This window comes from Salmo salar, chromosome ssa14 (assembly GCF_905237065.1).
Source record: "Salmo salar chromosome ssa14, Ssal_v3.1, whole genome shotgun sequence".
NCBI lineage: Eukaryota > Metazoa > Chordata > Actinopteri > Salmoniformes > Salmonidae > Salmo > Salmo salar.
Window position 1 is genome coordinate 44,171,172 of NC_059455.1, and position 20,344 is coordinate 44,191,515.

A 20,344-nucleotide genomic window follows, 5' to 3' on the forward strand; every position below is an offset into this window, starting at 1 on the left:
ATTTGAGCTTTGATCATTACACACACACACACACATTAATGGATCGTGTATTAGAGACGCCACCTGTCGGAGGACAATATGGCCCTGTCCTAGATGTCCTCTAGCCTGGTCCCAGATCTGTTTAGTGCTCTTTCCAACTCCATTGCTGTCATTGTACATCCATGTTTGGCATGACAATTCCATTTGGAGCAAAAACAGACTTGCACCCAGGCTAGTCCTCTTCCTCATCTATGAAAGGGATGTCCAGCTCTGAGAAGGTCCTGCTCCTGGTCTTGTTGTGGGCTGGGGGTTCTATCCACTTAGCCTGGTCATGGCCTGTGGCTGTAGTAGTTCTCTGGGCCAGGTTAGGTGACTTAGGAGGGCCCTCCTGCCTCTGGCTCCTCCACAACAGGTTCACTCTGCCTGGTGGAGAAAGTCTGGATTATTAAGAGGCGTTGGCTAAACCACATACTGATCTGGGACCAGCAGGCTAGTTAAAACAGGGCCTGGTAGAGACACTCTGGATTAATCTAATAGCAGCTGGTCCCAGATCTGTAGGTGCTGGGAATGACAATGAGAATCAGAGGAGTTAATATAATATTAGACATTTAGGTGGTCCCGGGAATTAAATCCACTATACTGGCTCTTGCAAGCACCATGCTCTACCAACTGAGCTACACAAAGCGCATACAGATCTGGGACCAGGCTCGTACAACAGGCTGATACAGTCGGCCTGCTCCTGATAATAATAAAAAAAGGTTCTTCAGTCAGAAATGAACAAAGAAGACACCAAGAAATACCATAGTTACTGTTACCTGGTTACACAAAACCAAGAAATATCATAGTTACTGTTACCTGGTTACACAAAACCCAGAAATACCATAGTTACTGTTACCTGGTTTCGCAAAAAACACAGAAATACCAAAGTTACTGGTAAGGCTGTCAGTAAATCATTCACCTGGTTACACAAAACCCGCACTAAATGTATGACCCACTTTAACAGGGAATACACCACTTGTTTCTTCAAATCTCTCCCGTAATATAGCCAGGAGTTGGCTAGCAGGAGATCGGTAAAAATAACTCAAATACTGTATGTCAACCAATGTCCCAGTAAAAGAAAAACAAGGCTTTATTTTACAGCCCGGTTTAAGAATCTCATAGTAGTACCATCACAACGTACTTATTAGATTATTGTTTTCATAAGTCGTTTCTAAGTTTCTACCTGGGTTGTAAAATAAAGAATAGGCTGTAACAGTGGGCTGTAAAATAAAGAATAGGCTGTAAAGAAGGCTGTAAAATAAAGAATAGGCTGTAACAGTGGGCTGTAAAATAAAGAATAGGCTGTAACAGTGGGCTGTAAAATAAAGAATAGGCTGTAACAGTGGGCTGTAAAATAAAGAATAGGCTGTAACAGTGGGCTGTAAAATAAAGAATAGGCTGTAACAGTGGGCTGTAAAATAAAGAATAGGCTGTAACAGTGGGCTGTAAAATAAAGCCTTACCGAAAACAAACAGTTGAAAAGAGTTGCAGTGCAAGAAGGCAGAGGATGGTGTAGGCCTACCCAACCTCTCTACTGACCTTCTCAGTCTCCAGGCTCCCCACTATCCTCTAACGGGGGTGGACAATTCCAGTCCTCGTGGGCCTGATTGGTGTCACAGTTTTGCCCCCAGCACCAGCTAACACACCTGACTCCAATAATCACCTAATCATGATCTTCAGTTTAGAATGCAATGTGATTAATCAGCTGTGTTTGCTAGGATGGAGAAGAAGTGTGACACCAATCAGGCCCCAGAAGACTGTAGTTGTCCACCCCTGCATCTAGCAGGATGGTGTAGGTCTACCGTAACTTTCTACTGACCTTCTGTGTCCAGGCTCTCTGAGCTGATTGATGACTCAGAGTCCAGGTTGTCGTTGTCGGAGTTCTCCTGCTCCAGCTCTGGCAACCTGCATGCCAGCTCCTCCCTGAAAAACACATACACACACCCATCCAGGAACGGTTTGACAAACACTGAGCTGAGCTGTATGGTATCTGGTGCCAGCTGTAACATACTAACTATATATATCTTTCACAGAGTCCAGCACGTTACAAACACATTAACACCATGAAACATACAGAACTAAACAGCTTCTACAGTACCAACTAAGACAGTGTTTCTCGTTAACACATCTGATTAGTTCAGTTAGATGTGTTGATCTAGGTTCGAGACGACATGTTGCCCCCAACAACAGAGAACGAGAGGAGTCTCCATCTCTTCACTCACTTCTCCTGCTTGATGGATTTTATCCTTTCGATGAGGGTCCTCTCTGATTCCATGTCTATATCCAACGGGTCAAGGTTGTCCATGTGAGGGGCGTCCAGCTCCGATGAAGGTTTCTCTGAGATCTGTAGATATACAGTAGATGAGTCAATACACCAGAGACAGGAAGACAAACCGCCTTAGGGAACCTGGCATTCCCAAAGTGAAATTCTCAGTGGGAATGATGGAACTTCCCACAGTGATCCATATCCGTATTCACAGATATTCTCAGTATATCAAGTTTATATTCACAGTAGAGCATTAAAGGGTAATCAGAATAGATACACTACATGGCCAAAAGTATGTGGACATCCTTTCAAATTATTGGATTTGTCTATTTCAGCCACACCCGTTGCTGACAGGCGTGTAAAATCGAACACACAGCCATAAAATGTCCTTAGAAAAACATTGGCAGTAGAATGGCCTTACTGAAGAGCTCAGTGACATTCAATGTGGCACTGTCATGCCACCTTTCCAACAAGTCAGTTCGTCAAATTTCTGCCCTGCTATTGTGAAGTGGAAACGTCTAGAAGCAACAACGGCTCAGCTGCAAAGTGGTAGGCCACACAAGCTCACAGAACAGGACCACTGGGTGCTCACTACCGAGTTCCATCTGCCTCCGGAAGCAACGTCAGCACAAGAACTGTTCGTTGGAAGCTTCCCGAAATAGGCTTCCATGGCCGAGCAGCCGCACACAAGCCTAAGATCATCATGCGTAATGCCAAACATCGGCTGGAGTGTTGTATAGCTTGAACTCTGGAGTAGTGGAGACGCGTTCTCTGGAGTGATGAATCACGCTTCACCATCTGGCAGTGCGACGGACGAATCTGGGTTTGGTGGATGCCAGGAGGACGTTACCTGCCCCAATGCATTGTGCCAACTGTAAAGTTTGGTGGAGGAGGAATAATGGTCTGGGCTAGTCCCCTTAGTTCCAGTGAAGGGAAATCTTAACGCTACAGCATACAATGACATTCTAGACAATTCTGTGCTTCCAACTTTGTGACAACAGTATGGAGTACGGTGTAAGCACACTGTCCTTACAGTGTTCTGTCTCTTGAGTTTGAGCTGGTTGACAGCCAGGGCCTCAGCGTATTCCAGCTCGGTGATATCCTTCATCTTCTCAGTGTACCGTCTGAACTGTTCTGAAATCAGGATCTCCATACACCTGGGGGAGAGAGGAAACGTCAGGGGTTAGGGCTTCTTACAACAAAATATTCACAGAATGCTTACTAAAGACTGACTCCATCCTACCTTGAGATATACTGTATGTACACACATGTAACCCTAAACTGGGAAGTAGCATATACTGTATTCCATTGTGCAAGTCTCTTTTTAATGTTTGCTGAACATATTTTTTTGTGATATCTAATACCTGCTCAAAGACATTGGATGTGCGTATGTAAACTTTTCCTATATAGACTCACGTGGTTGTCTTGGAGACGTCCTTCATGACCAGGAAGGGGTCAGTGGTGTCTTGGGATCGCAGGATGCAGGGGGCAAACACTATGGCCAGGGAGTTGGCGGACATCCTGTTGTGTTTTTCCTCCTTTGCCACTCTGGAGGAAGTAACAAAAAAACTCCATCAAGATCTGACACAGCTCGTCTATTATCGTCCTAATACACAACGAGGATTATAAATGACCTGTGGCATAACCGGGGCCCAGAGTTTTCCCTGGTCAGGTCACATGGTTAGGGAAAACTCAGGGACCTAAGTTCAAGCCTAGCGGGAAAGCCTTTGTACGATAGATGGTGATTTACAAACATCAGTCAACATGAATACACATATGTGTAAAAGAGTGAAAAACAGAAAATGGGGTATATAATAACCTACCTGACCAGATGAAAGGGGGGTATATAATAACCTACCTGACCAGATGAAAGTGGGGTATATAATAACCTACCTGACCAGATGAACGTTTTTTATTTAACCTTTATTTAACTAGGCAAGTCAATTAAGAACAAATTCTTATTTACAATGACGGCCTACCGGGAAAAAGTTGGTTAACTGCCTTGTTCAGGGGCAGAACAACAGATTTTGATCTTGTCATCTCTGGGATTTGATCCAGCAACCTTTCGGTTACTGACCCAACGCTCTAACCACTAGACTACCTACCGCCCCAAACCTACATGACCAGGTGAAAGGTGGGTATAACCAACCTGACCAGGTGAAAGGGGGGTATAACCAACCTGACCAGGTGAAAGGGGGGTATAACCAACCTGACCAGGTGAAAGGGGGGTATAACCAACCTGACCAGGTGAAAAGTGGGTATAACCAACCTGACCAGGTGAAAGGGGGGTATAACCTACCTGACCAGGTGAAAAGTGGGTATAACCAACCTGACCAGGTGAAAGGGGGGTATAACCTACCTGACCAGGTGAAAGGGGGGTATAACCAACCTGACCAGGTGAAAAGTCGGTATAACCTACCTGACCAGGTGAAAGGGGGGTATAACCTACCTGACCAGGTGAAAAGTGGGTATAACCTACCTGACCAGGTGAAAAGTGGGTATAACCAACCTGACCAGGTGAAAGGGGGGCATAACCTACCTGACCAGGTGAAAAGTGGGTATAACCTACCTGACCAGGTGAAAGACCAATCTCTCCAGTGTTTTGAAGTTAGCGGAGGGAAGCTCGTCCAGTTTCTGGTAGACCGCACGAAGCTGCTCAGATTGCTCTGGCAACTCTGCACATGAAATGTCACATTGTCAAATACAGTTAATTCAAGTACTTGAGGTTCGCTTGATTTATCTTGACTGCCTGGTGTGCAGGGTGGGCAGGGGTCTGCAGAGTTTGCACTTTCGGGACTATATCATTGGGTCAATTGTAGCCTAGTGGGCAAGCTAAATGAAGTACACAAGTATTTGAAATGGATTTCACTTTCAACTCTGTACATGCAAAACATAGGTTTTTAAACCTTTTTGCTACGCTGTGACATTCTGAACAGGGCCCATGAGACAGACTCACCGACGGCGTGCAGGAAGTCCTTGTAGAGGCGGTAAGTCAGGAGGGGGTCAGGCAGCTCTCTGAACCAGCGTTTCACCAGGCCAGTCACCGTGTGGATGGAGTAGTTCTCCAGAGTTGCCGTCTCAGGGTCTGACAAAAACAAAAAAAGAGATTGCACTTCATTTTACGGTAGTTATTACCGGTACTTGCAATGCGCCGGATGATGTCATGCCATAGCTCTATGTTGTTCATGGCAGCTGGTAGGTCCTCTGTTCTGACACCAGTGTCTCGGCAGATGGTTCCTACATAATACATTCAATAGGAAAACCATTTTTCTGGAAAAATGGACTTACTTGTCTCCAGTAGTTGGTGTAATTCCCTGGCGTGCGAGGCAGAACCAGATTTACGGTAGAGGCCCTCTGTGTACAGGCCATTCATCTCAACATGCTCCAGCATCATCAGAAGTACCATGGGGATCGGGTAGGTCTTACTGGTCAGTACACACACCTGCACCCCAAAGTGCAGACAGCCAGGTCCCCCATTGTCCTAAACACACAGGATTAATCAATAGTCTTGACAAACTTTACTTCACTAAGTTAACTTTACTTGTTAAAATTGAGTTAAAAATGGAGCCGGAGAAGAATGCAGACATTTACATGTCCCCAACCAATTGTGTTTTTTGTTAGTTTATTTGCAACTTTATTATTATTATTTTTTTACTTATTTTGATCATAATGTTGCCGCTACAGTCTCTCATGACCGGAAATAACTTCTGGACATCAGGACTGTGATTACTCACCACGAACTGGCAGAATCCTTTTTTCCCTTTAACGAGTCTGACGAGCCCGACGCGAACGATATACTACTTTCTCGGGAACAGGCCCAGATCCCCATGATTTGCGTGAAGAGGAGGCGGAGAAAAAAGGGGCCAGAGGGCGGGCGGCCTTCTGAGAATTCGTAGGCGATCGAATTCGTAGGCACACTTCCTTCCATTCTGCTAGAAAACGTGCAATCTTTGGTAAATAAAATAGATGACCTACGCGCAAGATTAAACTACCAACGGGTCATTCAAAACTGTAATATCTTATGCTTCACGGAGTCGTGGCTGAACGACGACTCTATCAACATACAGCTGGCTGGTAATATTCTGTACCGGCAGGATAGAACAGCAGTGTCTGATAAGACAAGGGGCGGCGAACTACGTATTTTTGTAAATACTGTGGTGCGCGATATCTAAGGAATTCTCAAGCTATTGCTCGCCTGAGGTAGTAATTTTGTCAAAACGCATACCAAATGAGATTTTGTTTTACTACAATGTAAAAACAATTTAAACTGAGCCATGTTGGTTTAAAAAGCTGACTCTTCCAAATGAAAAAATTTATCACTTGACATGATAAGCTGTAAACCACACTATCTACCTAGAGAGTTATTTGTATTTTTCATAGCTGTTTACATACCACCACAGTCAAAGGCTGGTACTAAGACAGCATTGAATGAGCTTTATTCCGTCAAAAGCAAACAAGAAAACGCTCACCCAGAGGCGGCGATCCTAGTAGCAGGGAAACTTAAATCTGTTTTACCAAATTTCTATCAGCATGTTAAATGTGCCATCGGAAGGAAAAAAAAAACTTTGGACCACCTTTACTCCACACACAGACGCATACAAAGCTCTCCCTCGACCTCCATTTGGCAAATCTGACCATAATTCTATCCTCCTGATTCCTGCTTACAACCACATATGAAAGCAGGAAGCACCCGTGACTAGATCAATAAAAAAGTGGTCAGATGAAGCAGATGCTAAGCTACAGGACTGTTTTGCAAGCACAGACTGGTGTAGGTTCTGGTATTTCTCCGATGGCATTGAGGAGCACACCACACCAGTCATTGGCTTCATCAATAAGTGCATTGATGACGTCGTCCCCACAGTGACCGTACGTACATATCCCAACCAGAAGCCATGGATTACAGGCAACATCCACACTGAGGTAAAGGCTAGAGCTGCCGCTTACAAGGATCGGGACTCTAACCCGGGAAGCTTATAAGAAATCCTGCTATGCCCTTCGGCGAACCATCAAACAGGCAAAGCTTCAATACAGGACAGAGATCGAATCGTACTACACCGGCTCTGATGCTCGTCGGATGTGGCAGGGCTTGCAAACCATTAGACTACAATGGGAAGCACAGCCGAGAGCTGCCCAGTGACACAAGCCTACCAGATGAACTAAACTACTTCTATGCTCGCTTCGAGGCAAATAACACTGAAACATGCATGAGAGCACCAGCTGTTCCGGGAAGACTGTGTGATCACACTCTCCGCAGCCGAAGTGAGTAAGACCTTTAAACAGGTCAACATTCACAAGGCCGGAGGGGCCAGACGGATTACCAGGACGTGTACTGCGAGCATGCTCTGACCAACTGGCAAGTGTCTTCACTGACATTTTCAACCTCTCCCCCTCTGAGTCTGTAATATCAACATGTTTTAAGCAGACCACCATAATGCCTGTGCCCAAGAACACTAAGGTAACTGGCCTAAATGACTACTGACCCGTAGCACTCACATCTGTAGCCATGAAGTGCTTTGAAAGGCTGGTCATGGCTCACATCAACACCATTATTCCAGAAACCCTAGACCCACTCCAATTTGCATACCTCCCCAACAGATCCACAGATGATGCAATCTCTATTGCACTCCACACTGCCCTTTCACACCTGGACAAAAGGAACACCTATGTGAGAATGCTATTCATTGATTACAGCTCAGCATTCAACACCATAGTGCTCTCAAAGCTCATCAATAAACTAAGGACCATGGGACTAAACACCTCCCTCTGCATCTGGATCCTGGACTTCCTGATGGGCCTCCCCCTGGTGGTAAGGGTAAGTAACAACACATCCGCTACGCTGATACTCAACACAGGGACCCCTTAGGGGTGCGTGCTCAGTTCCCTCCTATACTCACTGTTTATTCATGACTGCACAGCCAGGCATGACTCCAACACCATCATTAAGTTTGCTGATGACACAACAGTGTTAGGCCTGATCACCGACAACGATCAGACAGTCTATAGGGAGGAGGTCAGAGACCTGGCCGTGTGGTGCCAGGACAACAACCTCTCCCTCAACGTGATCAAGACAAAGGAGATGATTGTGGACTACAGGAAAAAGAGGACCAAGTACACCCCCATTCTCATCGACGGGGCTGCAGTGGAGCAGGTTGAGAGCTTCAAGTTCCTTGGTGTCCACATCAACAACAAACTAATATGGTCCAAGCACACCAAGGCAGTCATGAAGATGGCACGACAAAACCTATTCCCCCTCAGGAGACTGAGAAGACTTGGCATGGGTCCTCAGATCGTCAAAAGGTTCTACAGCTGCACCACTGAGAGCATCCTGCCTGGTTGCATGGTAAGACAACTGCTCAGCCTCCGACCACGAGGCACTACAGAGGGTAGTGCGAACAGCCCAGTACATCACTGGGGCCAAGCTTCCTGCCATCCAGGACCTCTATACCAGGCGGTGTCAGAGGAAGGCCCTAACAACTGTCAAAGACTCCAGCCACCCTAGTCATAGACTGTTTTCTCTGCTACCACACGGCAAGCGGTACCGGAGCGTCAAGTCTAGGTCCAAGAGGTTTCTAAACAGCTTCTACCCCCAAGCCATAAGACTCCTGAACATCTAGTCAAATGGCTACCTAGACTATTTGCATTGCCCCCCCCCCGTCTCTGTTGTTATCATCAATGCATAGTCACTTTAATAACTCTACATACATGTACATATTACCTCAACTAACCGGTGTCCCTGCACATTGACCCCGTACCTGTACCCCCCTGTATATAGTCTCGCTATTGTTATTTTACTGCTGCTCTTTAATTACTTGTTACTTTTATTTCTTATTTTTATCCGTATTTTTTTTAAACTGCATTGTTGGTTAGGGACTCGTAAGTAAGCATTTCACTGTAAGGTCTACACCTGTTGTATTCGGCGCATGTGACTAATAACATTTGATTTGTCAGACTTAACATTTACATTTAAGTCATTTAGCAGACGCTCTTATCTTGGTGAACTTGACAAACATTACTTGACAAACTGCTCACCAGCCTGGCACATCGAGTTGAGCAGTCAGTGATGATTTTGGAAAGGCATTTCTTGTGACATATCAATTTGCAAGCTAAACAAAAAAAGAGAGGAGAAAATAACACAATGATAAGATCTCGTCAAAATTCTGTTCAAATGTTCTCTTCTATATTCTAATTCTCTGTTCAAATGTTGTCTTCTATATTCTAATTCTCTGTTCAAATGTTGTCTTCTATATTCTAATTCTCTGTTCAAATGTTGTCTTCTATATTCTAATTCTCTGTTCTAATGTTGTCTTCTATATTCTAATTCTCTGTTCTAATGTTGTCTTCTATATTCTAATTCTCTGTTCTAATGTTGTCTTCTATATTCTAATTCTCTGTTCTAATGTTGTCTTCTATATTCTAATTCTCTGTTCTAATGTTGTCTTCTATATTCTAATTCTCTGTTCTAATGTTGTCTTCTATATTCTAATTCTCTGTTCTAATGTTGTCTTCTATATTCTAATTCTCTGTTCGAATGTTGTCTTCTATATTCTAATTCTCTGTTCGAATGTTGTCTTCTATATTCTAATTCTCTGTTCGAATGTTGTCTTCTATATTCTAATTCTCTGTTCGAATGTTGTCTTCTATATTCTAATTCTCTGTTCTAATGTTGTCTTCTATATTCTAATTCTCTGTTCTAAGGTTCTCTTCTATATTCTAATTCTCTGTTCTAAGGTTCTCTTCTATATTCTAATTCTCTGTTCTAATGTTGTCTTCTATATTCTAATTCTCTGTTCTAATGTTGTCTTCTATATTCTAATTCTCTGTTCTAATGTTGTCTTCTATATTCTAATTCTCTGTTCTAAGGTTCTCTTCTATATTCTAATTCTCTGTTCTAAGGTTCTCTTCTATATTCTAATTCTCTGTTCTAATGGTCTCTTCTATATTCTAATTCTCTGTTCTAATGTTCTCTTCTATATTCTAATTCTCTGTTCTAATGGTCTCTTCTATATTCTAATGTTCTCTTCTATATTCTAATTCTCACTTCTAATGTTCTTCTATATTATAATTCTCTGTTCTAATGTTCTTCTATATTATAATTCTCTGTTCTAATGGTCTCTTCTGCATTCTAATTCTCTTTTAAATGTTCCCTTCTGAAATCTAATTCTCTGTTATAATGTTCTCTTCTATATTCTAATTCTCTGTTCTAATGTTCTCTTCTATATTCTAATTCTCTGTTCTAATGTTCTCTTCTATATTCTAATTCTCTGTTCTAATGTTCTCTTCTATATTCTAATTCTCTGTTCTAATGTTCTTCTATATTCTAATTCTCTGTTCTAATGTTCTTCTATATTCTAATTCTCTGTTCTAATGGTCTCTTCTGCATTCTAATTCTCTTTTAAATGTTCTCTTCTGAAATCTAATTATATGTTCTAATGTTCTCTTCTATATTCTAATTCTCTTTTCAAATGTTCTCTTCTGAAATCTAATTATATGTTCTAATGTTCTCTTCTATATTCTAATTCTCTTTTCTAATGTTCTCTTCTATGTTTAATGGTGAACAACAGATAGCTACGCACCGCTGCACATGTAGGCCTTCTCCATACCCCAGATGTAGAAACCACACAGGTCACAGGACTGCCTGATGTTGACCTGGTACGTACTAAACATGTGACCTAAAGGGCTGTCGAGCTGGAAACACACAATACACATCATTCAAGCCGGACCATTGACCTGGGTTGCATTGACCTGGGTTGTGACAGTGATATTCTGAGATTTAACTTAGTGTTGGTCGCAGCGAGACAACTCAACTTAGTGATGTCGTAACGAGACAACTCAACTTAGTGATGTCGTAACGAGACAACTCAACCTAGTGATGTCGTAACGAGACAACTCAACCTAGTGATGTCGTAACGAGACAACTCAACTTAGTGATGTCGTAACGAGACAACTCAACTTAGTGATGTCGTAACGAGATAACTCAACTTAGTGATGTCATAACTTACACATTTTTTCTTTTTTGTCTTTGGCTTGTTCACGGTCTGCAAGAAATAGAAAAGTAGATCAGACGTGGAATACATCTCTGAACCTCTTAAAATTACACCTTCAACTGATGTTTTACACTTGTCAAAACTATGTGTACTGCTGCTCTGGAGCATTCAAAAAAGAGTCAAAGATAAAGTCAAAGATACTGTAGGTCAGACCCAAAGGTCTGTGTCTGTAACATGTCTGTGTACCTGCATGTGTGTATACAGTATCCGCATGTGAGTGGATGTGTGCGAGTGCCTGTGTGACTCAGAACTACCTTGACCGGCCCAAGCCCCTCTCGTTTGATCTCTCCCCGTATGAAGCCGTCCAGCATGGACTGGAACAGGTTGACCACCAGGCTGACCTCAGTCAGCTGCTTGGGGCCAGCATGACTGGACACACAGTTGCAGTAGCCCGTCATCAGGCCCTTATAGCTGATGTGGGGCTTCTGTTGACCAGGGAGGGTAGAGGACAGGGTTAATGAAGGGTGTGGGGGTGTTAAGATATACAGCACATCCCAAATATTCACACCAGTGCTGTGCTAAAAAAATAAACACTGAGAATAAAAATAACTGGTGCTCCAAAGTGCTTTATAAAGCACTTACCATGTGTGTGTACTCCTGGCCCTAGTCAAGCTCTCTATATATACACTGTTGATTTGGCTTCATCTCTCTTTCAAGACAGTCTTCTAAACTTGAATAGTACACCATGCATACTTAATTATGAACAAACCTAAAAGCTCCATACAACCATCTCTTCTAGTGCCAAGGTCAGGAAGTAAACTCACCAAGACGGAGTACATGCCCTTTATGGTCTCTCTGAACTGCATGGTGGCTGTAAGGAAGATCGTCTCTGTGGCTGACAGGTCCTTTACCCTGGTCCTCAGCTGGTTTACCTGGGAGGTATAGGAAGGTACATTATTTCATAGTAGTAGTAGTCTACTATTCAAAATAGCCTGGATTCAACTTTAAAATCCTCTGCAATAAGACGTGTAACTGGTAACAGCCGGCAGCCTTTCTAAAGATGCACTGCACCAGTATGAGAGAGAGACAGACCGAGCGAATGAGTGAGAGAGCGAGAGACAGAGCGAGAGACAGACAGACACAGACAGAGCGAGAGACAGACAGACACAGACAGAGCGAGAGACAGACAGACACAGAGAGCGAGAGACAGACAGACACAGACAGAGCGAGAGACACACAGAGCGAGACAGACAGACAGACAGACAGACAGACAGACAGACAGACAGACAGACAGACAGACAGACAGACAGACAGACAGACAGACAGACAGACAGACAGACAGACAGACAGACAGACAGAGAGACAGACAGACAGAGAGACAGACAGACAGAGAGACAGACAGACAGAGAGACAGAGAGACAGAGAGACAGACAGAGAGACAGACAGAGAGACAGAGAGACAGACAGAGAGAGACAGACAGAATGCGTGACTGAGCAAGTTAGTCAGTCAAAACCTGCTCATGAAAGACCCTCTGAAGACTAAGGCTTTGGTAGCCTGGACCCAGATCAGTTTGGTAGCCTGGACCCAGATCAGTTTGGTAGCCTGGACCCAGATCAGTTTGGTAGCCTGGACCCAGATCAGTTTGGTAGCCTGGACCCAGATCAGTTTGGTAGCCTGGACCCAGATCAATTTGTGGTGCTTGAAAATGACTTAGCAAGTAGAACACCAATAGATCTAACACCAGGCTAGAGATCCTAATAAACCGGAAACACTCCTGAGGCGATTACAGGTGAGTGCCAGACAGGTATCCCACCTGGTTCCCCAGGAACTCATCCAGGTGTCGGAGCTCGTCGGTGTCGGTGATCTCCCGTTCCAGAGAAGCATTCCACTGCTCGGAGACCCGCGTGGCTCGGCTGATCCTGATGGTGGTGTTACCATGCCCTTCACTGTTGTTGCCACGCCACCCAGTGTACAGAGAGGAGGTAGAGGTGGCTATAGGTAAGGTAAAGATACGTGTGTGTTTAGACAGATACAGAGAGGACATGTGATTGAGATTATACCATTGATCACTAGATGGTAGTAGAGGAGAGACAGGATGTGAAAGGCACTAAAATAGTTTTCATCATAGCACAGTCTAAAGGTGGACAACACAGTGAGCGGTTTCCTGTAGGGGGTGGGACTACAGTACCTCCTTTCCCAGATGGTGCATTCTTATTGGTCACCATCCCGTATGCATTTCTCTGTGAGTTTCTAGTCGGCCGTTTCCTCCGAAACTTACTGAAGATGCCAAGCCTGTGGAACACAAAAGGGTTAATATGTAACCATGACAAAGAAAACGCAGCAGCGTTTTCCACACTCGGTCCAGGCAAAGATGATCTATTATATTGACAAGATGTTCGAGATCAGGTGGGACCATTCTAACCAATGAGAGGGTACAGTAGATATGCGTGTGAACAACAGGCATAACTAAGTCCTTTCTTTCTCAAAGTTGCCAGAATGCCAGTTGCATCCACTTACATGTAACAGCCTAAACGTTACAAAAACGTATATTTGATTAAAAATAAGCCTTACGTAATTCGACTCTCTCGTAGAACTCCATACAAAAATAATGACATACAGTATCATATCCAGTCAATATAAGGACAATAACTCGAGTGTCCTAGTTGGCTGAATGGCCTTTACCTTTCAGGAGTGGTCGGCTGGGATTGGCTGGAGTCTCTGCGGGTTATGCTCTCATCTGGGAGGCTGAAACTAGCCCCGTCAGTAGCAATATCAGAAGATTTCGGAAACTGAAAGATAAAACTAAATTACTGAACATCTGAGAATGTATGACATGAGACAACACAACCATGCTGGGGGCCAATCAGGTGGGCCGTTATTAACAGGTAACACGTGAGGAGTGTTGGTGCCTAGAAAGGAAACTATTAAGACAGTGCAACATTTTGTCAAGGATCAGTTGAAAATGGGTTTTAGTGCAAAATGTTGCACTATCACTTTAAGAACAGAGAAGTTTGTTTTCAGATCATCCCCTTTCCCCAGCATCTATAGGGGTAGTAGTAGCACATACATCCCAGGCCCGGCAACACCAGAGTTAGTTAGTTAGCCTGCAGCAGCCACCACATCCTTAGCACAATACAGTCTTTCCTCCCCCTTCCCTCTCCCTGAAGAGAGCTCTAATACAGTCTCTCCTCCCCCTTCCTTCTCCCTACAGAGAGCTCTAATACAGTCTTTCCTCCCCCTTCCTTCTGCCTACAGAGAGCTCTAATACAGTCTTTCCTCCCCCTTCCTTCTCCCTACAGAGAGCTCTAATACAGTCTTTCCTCCCCCCTTCCTTCTGCCTACAGAGAGCTCTAATACAGTCTTTCCTCCCCCTTCCTTCTCCCTACAGAGAGCTCTAATACAGTCTTTCCTCCCCCTTCCCTCTCCCTACAGAGAGCTCTAATACAGTCTCTCCTCCCCCTTCCTCCTCCCTACAGAGAGCTCTAATACAGTCTCTCCTCCCCCTTCCTCCTCCCTACAGAGAGCTCTAATACAGTCTCTCCGCCCCCTTCCTCCTCCCTACAGAGAGCTCAGTCTCTCCTCCCCCTTCCTTCTCCCTACAGAGAGCTCTAATACAGTCTCTCCTCTCCCTTCCTCCTCCCTACAGAGAGCTCTAATACAGTCTCTCTGCCCCCTTCCTCCTCCCTACAGAGAGCTCTAATACAGTCTCTCTGCCCCCTTCCTCCTCCCTACAGAGAGCTCTCATAGTCTCTCCCCCTTCCTCCTCCCTACAGAGAGCTCTCAGTCTCTCCTCCCCCTTCCTTCTCCCTAAAGAGAGCTCTCATAGTCCCCTCTCCCAGGAATGGACTGGGGTAAATGAATATGGTGGAAACACCTTCCAGACAATGCATGCACCACCAATCCACAGTCTAACCGCCACATGACTTGTGACCTTTTTGCTGTAATTAACAATAACCAAAGTATCTACTACTTTCGTTGTTTATGCCCTTTATTCATCCAGGTAGGATATGAGTGATTATTCTGGGATTGGTAGGAACCCATAGTATTATTTCCAAGACAACATAATTAATTAATTCCTAAGATCAGCTTGAAACACTTTCACCTTCACAGATGTGAGGCCAACAAGAGGACAGACTCAACAGCAGCAGCAACAACAACTACAGAGCTAGCCCCAACTATCTTTGGGCTACTAGTGCTGGAATGTAAAGTATACACAGATTGACTGACATTGTCTCAACATTGTGAAAAAAAAGAAGAAGCCAGAAACAGCCACTGTGCGTATTTAGATGGCAACCTGGCAGGAGATGGTTGTGACTGGCCACTGTTCTGTTTCTCTAGTCTGCAGAAGAGCAGCCTGCAGTTGTAGAAGTAGGTCCTTGCAGAGTGCAGAACACTGCAGACCCGTTCAGCTGCAGTAGTGACAGGATATGTCTGTAGAGACATACACAAAGCCTGCACAGGAACAGTCCCGTGTGGCTCAGTTGGTAGAGCATGGTGTTTGCAACGCCAGGGTTGTGGGTTCGATTCCCAAGGGGGACCAGTACGGAAAAAAAAAATGTATGAAATGTATGCATTCACTACTGTAAGTCGCACTGGATAAGAGCGTCTGCTAAATGACTAAAATGTAAATGTAAAAATGAACAGAGACAGTGTGCCAGGGCCCGTAGTAGTATTCCATAGACTCAGGCCGGTTGGTCCCTGGACCCGGAGTTTACGAGGATGGACGTCGACTGCTGATTGGCTGGACTGGCCCATCCCATTGAGGGGGAGGGAGTAACTCCAAAAACTCATTCTCCTGGAAACCCCCAAGGTTAAGCATCAACACGTTGCGGGCGCAGGCTAACCCCTGATTGTGCTTGGGTTGCTTGCGGTAGTGCACCTTGACCTATGATGGTCAGGAGAGGTCAAGAAGCACGGATGAAGTAAGGTGAGGGACAGAGATCCCTCACTGTCACAGGGCTGTGAACAGTAGGAACAAAACAGGAAATATATTTTCAAAGAAACGCAGGAGAGGAGGTAGCCTGGTCAACTGCCAATAAGAATGTTTGTTTTCTGAAGAGTGGGATCTATCCATCCTACTGACCAGCTGAAGAGTGGGATCTATCCATCCTACTGACCAGCTGAAGAGTGGGATCTATCCATCCTACTGACCAGCCGAGGAGTGGGATCTATCCATCCTACTGACCAGCCGAGGAGTGGGATCTATCCATACTACTGACCAGCCGAGGAGTGGGATCTATCCATCCTACTGACCAGCCGAGGAGTGGGATCTATCCATACTACTGACCAGCCGAGGAGTGGGATCTATCCATCCTACTGACCAGCCGAGGAGTGGGATCTATCCATCCTACTGACCAGCCGAAGAGTGGGATCTATCCATCCTACTGACCAGCTGAAGAGTGGGATCTATCCATCCTACTGACCAGCTGAAGAGTGGGATTTATCCATCCTACTGACCAGCTGAAGAGTGGGATTTATCCATCCTACTGACCGGCTGAAGAGTGGGATCTATCCATCCATGGGTGTGTCAACATCAGTAGCATGTTTAGACATGACACTTCACATACAGTAGCCCTTTACGTATTATCTTAGCTCCCTGTGTAGGTGTGACATGTAATGTAGCAGCACCTCAGTTGTAGAGATGTGATATCTAGAGATGTGAGTTGTAGAGATGTGCTATGCCATGTTGTGGTGTCCCTCTTTACGCAGTGTTGTGGTGTCCCTCTTTACGCAGTGTTGTGGTGTCCCTCTTTACGCAGTGTTGTGGTGTCCCTCTTTACGCAGTGTTGTGGTGTCCCTCTTTACGCAGTGTTGTGGTGTCCCTCTTTACGCAGTGTTGTGGTGTCCCTCTTTACGCAGTGTTGTGGTGTCTCTTGTCGTGATGTGTGTTTTGTCCTACATTTTTGTGATATGTGATATGCAGAGATGTGACGTAATAGTGTAACGGGAGTAGAGTTATGACAGTATGGGAAAACAGTACCTCAGAATGAGAAAACAGTACCTCAGTAGCGAAGGGAGAGCTGTCTGACACCGACCCAGAGTTCCTGAGTTTTCAGAGAGAAATGTGAAATCTGTTAAAATTCAAGAAATATCTATAAGATATTGATGAAAGATAAAATCAGAGAATGGGATAACTCAGTGGCCAGTTTATTAGGTACACCACCCGTTCACAAAAATAGTTCGCTCCTACAGACAGTGAGTCACGTGGCCGTGGCATGCTATATAACGCAGGCAGACAGTCATAGAGGCTTTCAGTTACTGTTCAACTTGAATGTTAGAATGGGCAAAACGAGAGACCTAAGCGACATTGAGCGTGGTATGTTTGACGGTGCCGGGAGCGCCAGTTCCAGTATCTCAGAAACGTCCGTCCTCCTGGGCTTTTCACGCACGACAGTGTCTAGGGTTTACCAAGAATGGTGCGACAAACAAAAACCATCCAGTCCTGTGGTGAAAACAGCTCGTTGATGACAGGTCGAAAGAGAATGGCAAGAATCGTTCAAGCTAAGAGGCGGGCCACAAACAGGCAAATAATGGCGCAGTATAACAGTGGTGTGCAGAATTCTATCTCGGAACGCACAACTTGTCGATCTTTGTCACAGATTGGCTATTGCAGCAGACGACTACACAGGGTTCCACTCCTATCAGCTAAGAAGTGGCTCCAGTGGGCACGCAAACACCACCAATGGACAATTGAGGAGTGGAAAAACATTGCCCGGTCCGAAAAATCCCAGTTCCTATTGCGTCATGCTGATGGAAGAGTCAGGATTTGGCGTAAGCAGCATGTGTCCATGGACCCATCCTGCCTGGTGTCAACGGTACAGGCTCGTGGTGGTAATGTAATGGTGTGGGGAATGTTTCCATGGCACACGTTAGGTCCCTTGATACCAATTGAGCAACATTTCCATTCCCCAAAGAATTCAGGCTGTTCTGGAGGCAAAGGGGGGGTCCGATCCGGTACTAGTTGGGTGTACCTAATAAACTGGCCACTGAGTGTATATCTGGCTACTGATTCAAGATCATATCGAGAGGACATTGAAAAGATCCTAACAGGTACAGTTGAGAGAAATACTAAAACATGACATAACCAGTGACGTAGTGGTAAGAAAACAGGTGGGTAAACGCTGATCGCAGTTCGCGGTGAATAAAGCACCGCTCGCTGTACTGGCAAAGCCTTTTTCCGCAAAAGCTGGGTAAACAAAATTTTCAAAAAGTACGTAAATCCCGTTTACTCTTTCCACTACACCACTGGACATATCATTATCGTAACATGATATAACATTATCATAACATGACATAACATTATCGTATCATGACATAACATTATCGTAACATGACATGTCATTATCATTATCGTAACATGACATGTTATTATCATTATCGTAACATTATCGTATCATGACATAACATTATTGTAACATGACATGTCATTATCATGACATATCATTATCGTAACATGACATATCATTATCGTAACATGACATATCATTCTCGTAACATGACATATCATTATCCTAACATAACATAACATACCGCAGCAACCCCTCCATATTCCTGGGGCGCTGGACCTCAGGGCAGGAGTCTTCCTGGTGTCCTCCCTCCCTCCTGCTCACATTCCATCCCTCAGCACGCTTCTTACTGTCCTCCAAGGTGGAGCAGCGCTTCAGTGAGCCTGTGTGGTGGGAGGGGCTGGTTGACTCCCCCTCTCCATCCCTGTTAAAAAACATCAGATGGATTTTTATAGTGCTTTTCCAGCTAGCAAAGCACTTTACATTGTATAATAATACATTTATATACCACTTTTCCAGCAGGTGCTCAAAGCTCTTTACATTTAAGCAGTAAGACCCAAGGGGGTGTGGTATATGGCCAATATACCACGGCTAAGGGCCAACCTTTGCACGACGCAACGCGGAGTGCCATGGTATATTAGCCATATAACATGAACCCCTGAGGTGCCTTATTGCTATTATAAACTGGTTACAAATGTAATTAAAAATAAATGTTTTGTCATACCCGTGGTATACGGTCTGATATACCATGGCTGTCAGCCAATCAGCATTCAGTTTACATTGTGTAATAATATATTTATATACCACTTTTCCAGCAGGTGCTCAAAGCTCTTTACATTGTATTGGTGGTGGGGATGAGAGCTCACTCATCCTCTACCAATATGTAGCCGACACCCACCTGAATGATGCCATGGCAGCCATTTTGTGCCTTAAAGCTTATAGAAATGATGGGTGGCTGTCTGCGCTCTTAAAATGTCCTTCTTGCCAAATAGTGTATGCTACAGGTGCGTAGGTATCAAAGTAAGAATGCTAGTGCCTGAAAGCTCATCACACATCAGCTACCACAGTGGAGAGGTAAGTGGTGAAGAATGGGTAGAGCGGGAGAGAGGTGAGGAATGGAAGTGAAACATACAGTACCTGCCAGCCTTGGCGTCTAGCGGGAAGGAGAGAGGTCTGTTGAAGGGAGGTGGAGAGCCTCTTCCCTCTCTCTTCTCCGTCTCAGTGTTCCTCTGGGCGGCCTTCTGTCCACTGACTTCTGGGCCTGTCCCGGGGCTTCTGTTGGGACCGTGTTCCTCACTGTGCTGCCTCCTCCTCAGCTCCGTCCTCTCCAGGCTTCTCTGGTGCTGGGTTTGGTGCTGGTGCTTGGACTGCGTTTTGGGCGGGAGTTGGGGAGGCGTGGTGGGCTTCTCTCCCTCAGCCTTGGTGCTAGAAGTAGGGTCAGACATTTGTCCTGGTCAGTTAAACTCAGGGCCCTGAAGTTTAAAGTTCTACAACTTTTATTGTCCATTAGTAAGTTAGAAAAATACATAAAGTCTTAGTACCTGTTTGGACCTTGTTTGTTCCTGATCAGTGCCTGCATTTTCTTGACGCTGTTCCTCATTCTCAAGTAGTCTGTCCTCTCCTGAGAACCTCTCCATGCCGCCTGGATCACTGTGGCTGCAAGGCACCTATTGTCCGCTCGGAACGCCAGCCAACATCGCTATAGGAGAAGATGAGATCAACTTTATTGTCTCTCTGGGGAAATTCAGCTAGGACACAGTAGCTGCACCATTGTACAAAAAACATGAATC

At 44.8% G+C, this 20,344-nt stretch overlaps 1 protein-coding gene across 2 annotated transcripts in view; it reads right to left on the reverse strand.

The window, feature by feature from the left end:
* Positions 1–20,344, reverse strand: part of LOC106569614 (unconventional myosin-IXb) — a 61,288-nt gene continuing 40,944 nt past the window's right edge. Inside the window, exons 22-41 of one of the 2 annotated variants that reach the window (XM_014141154.2) lie at positions 20,096–20,253; positions 19,692–19,979; positions 18,799–18,978; positions 17,249–17,312; positions 13,951–14,057; positions 13,457–13,560; positions 13,082–13,260; positions 12,093–12,200; positions 11,583–11,753; positions 11,284–11,319; positions 10,858–10,969; positions 9,314–9,387; positions 5,573–5,765; positions 5,241–5,369; positions 4,854–4,959; positions 3,701–3,832; positions 3,318–3,441; positions 2,241–2,362; positions 1,838–1,941; positions 1–402 (exon numbers count right to left, since the gene is read on the reverse strand). In XM_014141154.2, the coding sequence (XP_013996629.2) occupies positions 212–402; positions 1,838–1,941; positions 2,241–2,362; positions 3,318–3,441; positions 3,701–3,832; positions 4,854–4,959; positions 5,241–5,369; positions 5,573–5,765; positions 9,314–9,387; positions 10,858–10,969; positions 11,284–11,319; positions 11,583–11,753; positions 12,093–12,200; positions 13,082–13,260; positions 13,457–13,560; positions 13,951–14,057; positions 17,249–17,312; positions 18,799–18,978; positions 19,692–19,979; positions 20,096–20,253 (2,682 nt within the window). In that variant the 3' untranslated portion in view covers positions 1–211. The remainder of the gene's footprint in view (positions 403–1,837; positions 1,942–2,240; positions 2,363–3,317; positions 3,442–3,700; positions 3,833–4,853; positions 4,960–5,240; positions 5,370–5,572; positions 5,766–9,313; positions 9,388–10,857; positions 10,970–11,283; positions 11,320–11,582; positions 11,754–12,092; positions 12,201–13,081; positions 13,261–13,456; positions 13,561–13,950; positions 14,058–17,248; positions 17,313–18,798; positions 18,979–19,691; positions 19,980–20,095; positions 20,254–20,344) is intronic. The other variant, XM_014141155.2, reaches the window with a different exon arrangement.